Source organism: Pieris napi, chromosome 11 (genome assembly GCF_905475465.1).
Source record: "Pieris napi chromosome 11, ilPieNapi1.2, whole genome shotgun sequence".
Classification (NCBI taxonomy): Eukaryota; Metazoa; Arthropoda; class Insecta; order Lepidoptera; family Pieridae; genus Pieris; species Pieris napi.
In genome coordinates this window covers 11,878,038-11,889,590 of record NC_062244.1, presented here as the reverse complement: position 1 = coordinate 11,889,590, position 11,553 = coordinate 11,878,038, and the positions used below count along the sequence as shown (strand labels likewise).

At 32.6% G+C, this 11,553-nt stretch overlaps 1 protein-coding gene and 1 long non-coding RNA gene across 2 annotated transcripts; one reads left to right on the top strand and one right to left on the bottom strand.

Moving 5' to 3' along the window:
* The first annotated feature begins 343 nt into the window (after positions 1 to 343).
* On the top strand, positions 344 to 1,382 carry LOC125054192 (acanthoscurrin-2-like). Its single transcript, XM_047655944.1, has 3 exons — positions 344 to 459; positions 655 to 987; positions 1,204 to 1,382. The coding sequence occupies exons 1-3, from the start codon at positions 448 to 450 to the stop codon at positions 1,357 to 1,359; spliced, it is 501 nt and encodes a 166-aa protein (XP_047511900.1). The 5' UTR covers positions 344 to 447; the 3' UTR covers positions 1,360 to 1,382.
* Positions 1,383 to 4,903: 3,521 nt separating this feature from the next.
* On the bottom strand, positions 4,904 to 5,372 carry LOC125053494. Its single transcript, XR_007117587.1, has 2 exons — positions 5,261 to 5,372; positions 4,904 to 5,122 (listed from the first exon to the last, which is right to left on the bottom strand). It is a non-coding gene; the product is annotated as an uncharacterized LOC125053494 (long non-coding RNA).
* Positions 5,373 to 11,553: the final 6,181 nt, after the last annotated feature.

The window sequence follows — 11,553 nt, the reverse complement described above, 5'->3', positions numbered from 1 at the left end:
TATAAACTTCTTCGTGATATAATTTATTATATATCAATAGTGTCTATGGAAAACGATTCATCGACATTCATCGATTAGAATCTCGAGCATTTTTATCTATAGTTTTCTGATAAGGTACAGATCTTTACGGAAAATTTATTGGAATATTCTTAATATTCTCATTTAATGTTTCACTCCTAAATTACTTAAATTCTCCATAACAAGTGATTAGGGAAGTCCGCGGCTTCAATTAGGCTTGAAATTAAATTTTAATTTCATAATGACGTAATTATAGAAAAACGGGCATTCGTATGTTTGTACGTCATCAATGACGATTCATTTGTCATTGAAAATAGCTTCATTGATACATTATTAAATAATGCGTTTCCAAATTAGTGTAGTTCAATATAAATATGCGTGTAAGGTAATTTCTTATCATTAACTCAGATATATTCAACAGTTAACAACATGAAGTGTATTGTAAGTAAATTTATATTACAATTATTGATCTAAATTTGTTGTGTTAGCCCAATGGTTAATATCTCTCATTTAACTTAATAACTACCTACTTGCGGTGAAGTGAATTTAAAAATCGAAAATGTGTATCAGTCAATTGGTCTAAGATCATGAGAAAAATGTCGAAATCAAGACTTAAAAAATATATTTTTCTTTCAGGTAATCATCGTTCTATCTTGTGCTGTAGCACTAAATGCTCAACCATTTGGCGTAGGTCTTGGTCTGGGAAGACTAGGCTTAAGTTCTGGCCTTGGCCTAGGTAGGCTAGGTGGTATTGGCATGGGAGGGATGGGCTTAGGTGGTCTCGGCATGGGAGGGATGGGCTTAGGCGGTCTCGGTATGGGTGGAATGGGGGGAGGCTACGCCGGCGGTGGCGGATATGGCGGTGCTGGTTATGGCAGTGGTGCAAGTGGTGTCGGAAGCCAAGGTTACCAGAATGCCGGAGCGGGTGGCTTTCACAACGTTGGTGCTCACAATAATAGAGTTACATCCGTAAGTATATTATTAATAGATTTATTATCACGCTAATAACAGTTAAAAAGGCTCATAAATTTGAAAATTGGTAGATATAAGTATCACTTTAAGTTAATATTTCACTGGCTTTGGATTTCAAATAGGTCGTAAAGTTATTATATTTAATTATTTGTTTTTGTCGATTAATTTGTAATTAGTTTATTGGTGCTTATAAAATTTACTTTTTATTTTTAGATAAACCAAGCTGAAGACTCTGGTTTCAATAACATCGGCGGAGGATCAGCAATGAACAATGGCGGTTATGGTGGGAATGGATTCAACGGGTTCCAGAACGGTGGTTCACAATTTGGAAATGGTTTTGGATCCGGTAGCCAAGGCATGATAATATAAGAAATTGTTTAGTGTTTATACGAGGAAAAATGACATTTATATTTTCTATTTTTGTATATAAATTACATAAACAACAAAGAGAATAAATTATTTATGAAAGAGAAGTTTTTTTTAATAATATAATAATATTATAAATTTTTTAATAATATAAATAAAAAAAATATTGCTGTGTCATACTTCGATGTCTTAATTTTTTTTATCTCTAAAATCCAATTTATTTATTTACCATCAAGTAAACAGTATTTACAATTTTCTTAAACTACAAAATAATAATAAAAATAATTAAAAAGAAAATCAAAACAAATTTAAAAAGTCTTAAATTACATAATATATATTCCGGTTTCGTGCTATCCGCAAAGCTTTATCTTCCTTGGACATCCGTATGTCGAGCGAGCCTGATGGCATCACCCCAATTCTGCTGCGTACATGTGCTCCTGAGTTGGCTTCGGTCTTAAGGCACCTTTTCCGGTACCTGTACTCGTCAATCAGTATTCAGATTTTGGAAAGTATATCAATAATTTAATCGCTTGTTATGGATATATTTTACGAAGTTTAACATATTATAAATGATATTATTAAAACTGAAAAAATTTTGCATCACGTAATATTTTACTACGAAGCTGGTAAATCAAAACTTGAGAGAAACATTATGCGTAGAACTTTAGCGACGACTCCGCATTGAAGCCCTACGTCGGGTTACTGTTTGTTTTATAGCAGACGATATGGAGATTTCTAAAGGAAGTTTCGGATTACTCGTAGTTAAAATTACCTAGTTAACTGATAAGAACTGTTTTAGAATTCCCAGTCATTGTAAATCGGGACGTTCATACATACATACATGAATAAAATGGCTTGAATTTGTCACTCTCAAGTAGAGTTCATGCATATGGTTGTACACTGTGTGTTCATTATGTTTTTTCCATGTGTATGGAACTTGTAGAATGACAGAATGTCAATTTGAAGTGCCACTAAATTATTACGACTTAGTTACCGCTAGCCAATCGGATAGTAATGTTGTCTGATTAAAAGTGTAAATAATAGTGTTTGTTTTAAAACTTATTGAATCTTTTATGAAAAATTTATTTTTCTTTTTTGCACGAGCCTTTTCCCTGTAAAATATAAAATTGCAGAAATGCATCCATTTTTACTTCTTTTGCAAGATTTCCTAATGTGACTGCAAATTACGACCGAATAGAAATAGACGACCTAACTAATGGCCGCGTCGTAATCTAATTCTTGAGCTTTTGTTGATAGAAATAATAAATTTTTAAATGCGTTCAAATAAAACATTCTCTCATTGTTATAATTTATTAAAGTTAACACAGGTCTTGATTGAATACATTTACACATAAACACCACTAAATCATAATCCCCTGACGTCCAGCTCCGAAGCCATTTCCAAATTGTGATGCACCATTTTCAAATTCATTATATCCGTTTCCGGTGTAGCCTCCGGTCTTCATTGCTGATCCACCACCAATGTTATGGAAGCCAGAATCTTCTGCTTGATTTATCTGGAAAGAAAAGCAATGTATTATGAAAGAAAAAATAGTTATTCTAACAAATACTAAGTGTTTTTGTTTTGCATCTACAGATGTAACGTTATTGTGATGACCACCAATGTTGTGAAAACGAACCATTCCAGAATTTTGATAACCTACACTTCCAATATCACTTGCGCCACTTCCATATCCTGAGCTGCCATATCCACTACCGCTGGCATAGCCTGCCCCCATTCCATCCAATCCAAGACCCACACCTAGACCCATCCCTCCTAGGCCCATCCCCAGACCGCCCAAACCTATTCCTCCTAAGCCTAGGCCCCTTCCTAGCCCCAGTCTCCTGCCTAGACCAAGTCCTATCGGCTGCGCATTAAGTGATGCAAACGAAAAAGAGGAAGACAACTTAGAAGGGGGATAGACCAAATTAAAGAGACAGCAGGTACACAGATACGCTAAAACAAGATTAAAATAGAAACGTGTTTAAATGTATCTGAATAAAAATGCTTTTCTTATTATTATAACTTCATTAAAAAAATATATTTAATCATGTTGTTGAAAGCTGAGTTCAGACTCGTTAATGATAAAACATTTTCGAACGCATAATATAAATTTAAACTACTTTGGAAACGTATTATCTAATAGGGTTTGGAATGATTTCTTTAATTACATTTTATTAATTATATACCTGTGACAAACCCTAGTGTTCCTAACTGCTTCGTTAAGAAATTATGATAAATTATATGAAAAGCTCTAATTGCCTTATTACAGCTAATTTTTAAATTATCTAAACTGTACGATTTTAGTAAGATATCATTCATTGTTTGTCTACATTTTTAAATCATCAAACACTTATAATATTTAAAAAAGCGATTTATATGTAACAAAATATCTTAAATTTAACGACCTAATGTTAACCAATATAATTGCATATTATTTTATTTATTAAGACTGCTATGGTTACATTTATACAAACCACAGCGGTTTTCTAATGTAACATATTATAATTTTATTGTATTATTATGTAAAATGACATAAATAAAAAAATATATACTTTTGCACATATTAAAAGACACAGATTACACACTTACATACAACTGGCGAACTAATGGCTTCTAAGCGAGTTTTCAACCAACCCTCGTAAAAGAAAACAGTAATAAATTGAATTGAAAATGTATTGTACAAGGTAAGGCTGTACATTTTGCTCACTCAGAGACCAGTTAGTTTTGTGTCATATGTAATTTAGATATCCACTTCAATCATACAATCTAATACTTTATTCTTTTCTAACAACTGTCTCAATATTGTATAAATAAGGGAAGCAGCGAGTCAACCCCAACACAAGTGTCTCTGACTACTTACGGGGGCTGTCTCAACTCATGTATTTAATGTAAAATTTGAGATACAAATAAACATTTTCATTTTTTTTTTTTAATACTGCCTCATTCGCTGTTTTAACAGAAGTAAGGTTTTCTCTTTATGTCACAGTTGTAAGCATAAAAATACAGGATATAATGTTAAAAAGAGATATGCTCAATGCTCTATAACTTCCAATTGATATCGCCAACGGGAGTTACAGTTAAAAAAAAAATTTTTTTTACTGTAACAGGAGGCAAACGGGCAGGAGGCTCACCTGATGTTTAGTGATACCGCCGCCCATCCAGCGGCTAAAGAAACGCGCGCGGACCAGCGCGGCTAAAGAAACGGTCAGTTATGGAACGACGGACGTCGAGGCGATACGGATGGTATTTTGTATTCTGCCTTGACGTCCGATGCTGAAACTCAGCTGCAGGTATTAGTCCGAACAACTCCTCTGAACACTCTCCATGGTGAATGTGATGGTGTAGGTAAAACCAAATTGGTTTCATGATTGAGTGTCGGTATTTATCAGTTTAGGATAGGATAGATGCGTATTTAATATTGAATTATTGTAATTTATAATTTATTTCTATTTATCAGCAATTATTTAATCATAATATATTATTCGAGTTTATCAAGATAACTTGACATTAAAAAATTGTTTTACTTTTAATAAAACTTAGTACTCATATAAAAATAGTTTATTAATACTAAAGATTACAATTAAAGCGTCTTAAATATTTTGATAGTTATATTATCATGCCTTGACTGCCAGATCCAAAACCATTTCCAAATTGTGAAGCACCGTTTTCAAATCCATTATATCCGTTTCCAGCATAACCCCCATTATCCATCGCTGATCCACCACCAACGTTGTGGAAGCCAGAATCTTCAGCTTGGTTTATCTGAAAAGAAAACCAATATAAAGAAATAGTTCATTGAAAAAATATTAAGAATTTTCCATGTTTTTATATAAAAAATCCAATATAAAAAATATATGTACTAAAATAAATGACAGGCGTGGGTAACCAATGCATACTTACAGATGTAACTTTATTGTGGTGAGCACCAACGTTGTGAAAGCCACCCGCTCCGGCATTCTGGTAACCTTGGCTCCCGAAACCACTTGCGCCACTGCCATAACCCTCACCGCCATATCCGCCACCGCCGGTGTATCCTCCCCCCATTCCTCCTATTCCAAGACCACCTAGACCCATTCCTCCCATTCCGAGACCACCTAGACCCATTCCTCCCATTCCAAGACCACCTTGACCCATTCCTCCCATACCAAGACCACCTAGTCCTATTCCTTCCATGCCGACACCACCTAGGCCCATTCCTCCCATTCCAAGACCACCTAGGCCTAATCCAGACCCTAAGCCTAACCCACCCATTCTTCTTAGACCAAGCCCTCCAAAAGGCTGGGCGTTTAGTACTGCAGCGCAGGATAGGACAACAAGAATCTGTGAACAGTTATTAGTTATATTTAATAAGGATTATTAAATTTATTATAAAAAAATATAAAACAATCTTTAAATTATATGCTAATAAAATATTGACTATCCGGTCAATCTCAGTATATAAGGTGCTTAATGTAAAACAGGATTATAAAGTCAAATTAACAATGAGAAACTGATTTTAGATACTTTAGTCTAATCGGCTTTTGTCAAGTTTAACTTAAAATATTAAACTAGATTATTAGCTATCACTTCAAAATAAATAAAAAAGTGAAATAAAATTTTTAATTTTGTGTGCAACATAACGTTACCATATCGCCGGGTTATATAATAAATTTGCGTTTAAATCACTTAAAGAATTTTTAAATAAATCTTATACTCACAATGCACTTCATTTTGCGGTTGATGGCTGTTGCGAATGATAATTGAACTTCGAAACACAATATTTATATACAAAACATCTAATTAATTAGCACGCTAATTGGTTTCTTTAATGATAATTAACAATCGAATTAGGGAATTCGTGGGAGACCCTCAGAGGAGAGAAAACCCTGTGGACATAATTAATAATGAGTAACCGACCTAATAAAAAGGTTTTCAAATCGTTGGTATTTTTAAGATGCTCAAGGGACCTGATGATGAAAAACTTGGTTGCTTTGAAAACTTTTGAAATGTTTGTTGTAAACGGTTAAACAAGACTGCATTGGTAAAATTGGGTTTTGTATAAACTTTATATTATGTCGAAAACTGAATGCCCATTAGCTATAAATACTCGTAAACTCCAAGTGATTTGACCTAAGGATCCAAAAGGATTCTTCAATATATGGTTTTAGTGGTTCGCTAATTTTGAGAATTTGAGAAAATGTAAAATGCGATAGTTGAATTGATAGGTATGATTAAATAACTTTTTGATTATTTACCTCTAATGATTGCATATATTTTTACAATACACTATTATACAGAACAACTGTGTCCTGTTATATTAAACATTATGCAAATTTTTGCAGGCATTGTTAACCAAATTGTTTTCAAGAGTAGTCTGACTATACTTTTTGGTTATTTTAGCTCAAAATTATATTTTATTAATAAATAACATATGTCATCAATACTAGCCACTTAAGTTTTATAGACAACAAGGTCTCAAAATAGCAGCCAAGAAACTTTATGACTATTAATACATTCATACAAAAATAAAGACATTGCTCATTTAACTTATTTAAACTATATATCTATCATACTAACATTTCTAGATATAAGAAATAAACAAGTAACACAATGTTAACTATAACAAAAGTTTTTTTTATAGAACAGGGGGCAAACGGGACGTTAGGACATACCGCCACCCATGCTCAATACCAGGGGGCTCGCGAGTGTATTGCTGGCCTTTTAAGAATTGATAAACTCTTTTTTTAAGTGAAACTAATATAAATAATAATAAATATTTTAGTTATTCGTACAAAACAACCGTTCGTCCAAATGCGAGGCCGTTTCGTCATCTGCCGGACTTCTGCAATGCTATTTAAATTTTTAAGTTTAAAGAGCTTTATTTCTCATTACAAAACATGTATTTTTTTACATGAGAAACTTAATATATACCAAACGAGATACACGTCGCCATCAGCCGTCCTTATTTTAGTCTGCTACTACTCCGTCATAATTATAAGACTCTTCAAATAATTTGTACGCTATTTAACAATCAAATGCCTACCTAGCCCCTATAACAATATTATCTTCCATACATTTTGGTCTCCCTACATAAAATATTCAATTGAAAAAATACCCGTCTACGCGGGTAACGGACGTAGCTTTTATCTCGCAATCTTAGCTTATGGCTTCAACTTAATCTTGATTTTTATACGTCAAGCCTGATTTGAAGTGCCGGGATGAGATGTATTTGTTTTAGGGTCGTTGTCTCTGTTGGGCGCGTGAGGGATTCGCTTAATGGTGGGACCAGGGTTGATATTATTCCATCCTACAGTGTCCTTATTTGGTTATTTTTGCTTCATAAGAAAATATCTACTGTCAAGACGAATAATTGTAATAATTGTGAGAAGAATGCTTTTCTTTTATTTTTCTTCTGCTTTTGCAAGACTCACAGCTGATTGCTGAGTCTATCCATCGCAGAAGAACACTTGCACTTCACACCAGACAGGAATGTTTTTTTTTTAAAAAGGTTCTTAAAGGATGTGGATAACGTCTTTTTTGATGGTCATTTGTCGGAATAACTTTGACTAACAACTGTAGCAGAACTTTATATTAATCATAATTTATGTACTAGAATTATAGGTTAACTTAAATTAAAATCTTCTAAAATGCCATCTATATACATATATATACTAGGTTAAAATCAATATATTTCTTAGTTATTTATTTATTTATTTATTACAGAAATACATACATTATCCTTACAGACTATGCCAATACGATATATTATATGTTTAATTAATTTTCGTGTAATTTTAGACTTGATATCGTTTACTTTATTGAAGTTGGTTATAAAATAAAATACAATTTTTCAGTAAACCTCATATCATATATAAAAATCTGGATTCAATTGATCGGACAGTCGATAAAATCTTGACGACTGTGGCCTGATTTCGTATCGAAACTTACTCCGACTTGCTTTTAAAGGGAATATTTCAAAGTGAAAATATGAGTAAGAAGACTTTTAAGATGTTATCAAATAGGCTAAAAGTAGCTTTTGTTTTGTTTAAAGATTTTATTGCCAAACTGAAAATAACCAAAATCTATGAGATATTCTCTACAATACGCTGGATACAATTAAATATGTATGTGTGTACCACTAAAAAGACGTGTGTGCACTTATGTACACGCGTTAGAAGTTGTACTTCTTTGGCGTAACAAGATAAAAATCTTTTCAAAATTTTTATCTTTCACCTATTCTTCGTTTGTAGAAAAAAACGACACTAACAATACAAAATAGGTATTTAAATACATTGAATGTTTTATTTTAACGCATTATCTAGTTAAAAAAAGTTTATTTCAATATCTCAAAAAAATTATTTCTACATACTTAAAGAAATTGACATTTTTAATTTTAAAATGTATGTAACTTCAGGGTGTCGTTTTTTTGTGACGGTGAGCGCGCATCGTAAAAATTTAATTTCATAATTTTTCCCTAACGCGCCAAAAGTAGTATAACTTCAAAAATAACAATGTAACAACACAATTGCAATTATATCGACTGTTTATTTTATCTATACGATATGGTTTCAATACAATACTCAGTCATTAACTAGCCTGATTAGTTTCATTTATGATCTAAAAAATAATTTTTGACATAACTTCCATGAATTCGGTATAAAAAGAAGTCTGCGACGTGTTTGATTGAGTGTGCTCTTGAGAAGTCTTGAATAACACGTCCTATGACCCCGGTCTCAGGGGAAATCTCAGCTAACCCCTGAAAAAAGAAAAGATGTGTCGCTTGATAGTGGGGCTTCTTGGGCCACTCAGGCAGGCCAGGACCGCATTTTGGACCCATAGAACTTATATTATAGTACAGCTTAATGAACACAGTTATCGAACTTGAATTCGTGTATGCGGTGATGTTTCCACGAGAATGTAAGTGCTCCTATTTCACCATACTTACTGCTCATAAAGGACAAATCTTTTATTATTAATTACTTAAGATGTCATGTGGAAAATGGTGTAACGGTTGCAGCTTACAAACATTGTGTAAAACAAAAAACTTGTCGTTTAAAAAGTGGAGGAGAGTTTATTGCCAGTTCTGCTCATCCATTCTACGCCCTTGATGTGAGAACTGGCAGTAAATGTAAAATTAGAAGCATTTAGCATTTAATCTGTATTTCTTTATTGACGTTCATAAGTGTACATTGTGTTACCTAAATTTGAATTGAATTGAATTTGAATTCTCTGTGCTTGTCACAACCACTTTACAGAACCTAGTTTTTCATTAACTTCTTAACATCCCCCCGGCCGGGACTTAAACCCTTTATATCTCAGTTAATGCTTGACTGAAGCCAAAAAAATAAATGTCGTGCGTACTGTGTATGTTATTCAATTTGTTTAATCTGAGTTCATATAGACGATGAAATATTTAATCTTTTAGGGTAATCTCGAAACAATTTCAATAATAAATCTTTTCTAAATCCTTTGAACAGAAGGGTCTTTGTACGATATAAGACGGGCCTGGATCGAGTCGTAAATGCAAAATAACAAATTGTTTTTATGCTCACATCTCTCAATTTACAGCTTGTGCTTCGGGGTTGTTAACGAGATTGAAGTTTCTGACACTGACACTGAGATGTTATATCGTTGGTGGATATATTTCTTTAAAATAAATATAGTCATAGATAATTAAAGTTGATGGTATTTTCATAAATTTATATATATATGGTTATGATTATGATGATATGATATTCTCAAACTCAAAATAACTTTATATATATAGGTCCCCAAGTACATTTATGAACGTTAACAGAAAAGATGTTAAATTGATTCTAAATTTACATTTACTAACAATTTGCAAGTCAAGGGCATAGAACGGACAAAAATAACTGGCAAGAAACTCTCCGCCACTCTTTTCAATAGCCAAGTTTTGAGTCATACAAATTGTTTAAACTGGAGAAAATCAATCCCTAGGATCATTTAAAAAATCGGGAGAATTATAAAAAGCATTATTGATTAATTTACGTTAAACGAGAGTTTTTAAATTTATTACATGTCGTACGCGACAAGATATTCGCAATTGTTCCATATGTCTCGTACGAACACTAATTATCTGCGTGATTCGCCAATGTTTTGGATTTTAACTATAACACAAACTTTAACTATTAATATTGATATTTTCCACCTTACCAACTTTGTTTAGCAGGAACTATTTAGTTTTTATTAAAAATATTAAATATTATTTTCCCAAATATCTCTCCATGTCCATGGCTTTCGCATTCATCGTCAAGTATAGGAATAAGCCAATTTCAGAGGACTGAAATTGACCCGTTCGTTCTCTTATCAACAGTTTCGTCGAGCTTTCGACAAATTATAATTAGTATTAATTTAATAATGTGTCAATTGACTTGATCAGAACATTACCAGATAATCTGAGTATTCCCCGACTTATACGTTATTCAAATAAAATATAAAAGCAGAAAAACTATGTTTTTGTGTGATGTGTCAGACATAGAGTGAAAGCAATTTGTGGCTTATAAATGTTGGATAATGTGTCATGGTTCTTTTGACACATCCATTACGCCTTGACAAACGCGACAAGAGTAATGTTTTGTGATAGTTATTTATGTAAGCATCATTTAATGTTCTAGGCTATACAGATATAAACAAAACTATATTTAATAATACATTTGCGTAAGTTTGAATGGATCTTGGCTTTATAATATATCTTCGACTGGTTTAGACCCGGCACGTCTCTAATCTTTGCGTCTAAAATAAGCCGATTTCCTCCATTTTCCACCTTTACCGAACATTTGTTGATCTATTAATGTAAATCAAAAGGATTTGAACGCTTTCCACTAGAAAAACAATCAGAATATACTATTATAATGAGTTGGGTTTTTCTAATAAATATTGTTACCATATTAATTAATGATGGATGAAGTCACCCACTTACGCAAATAATTGATTGGGTAATTAATTCTGAAGATATGATTAAGTAAAAATATAGTTAGTGTGAGAAATAACTCTCATTTATTTTGAACTAACGTACAGTTATTAATTAGTTCGATCAAACACGTTCAGGTATTTCCCAAGGGAATTCTATAAAATAGATTGCTATAATTTGTTGTTCTTGAAAATGTTTGAATAAATGTATCCCTATGTCTAAATAATTCTTAATTTTTTTAGAATTTTGCTGGTCGGTATTATTAGTGTGGTTTTTATATTAT

Bases quoted from the DNA above. Each gene is read 5' to 3' on its own strand.
- LOC125054192 (XM_047655944.1), top strand. The intron at 988-1,203 runs GTAAGTATATTA...TTTTATTTTTAG, and splicing joins ACAATAATAGAGTTACATCC to ATAAACCAAGCTGAAGACTC.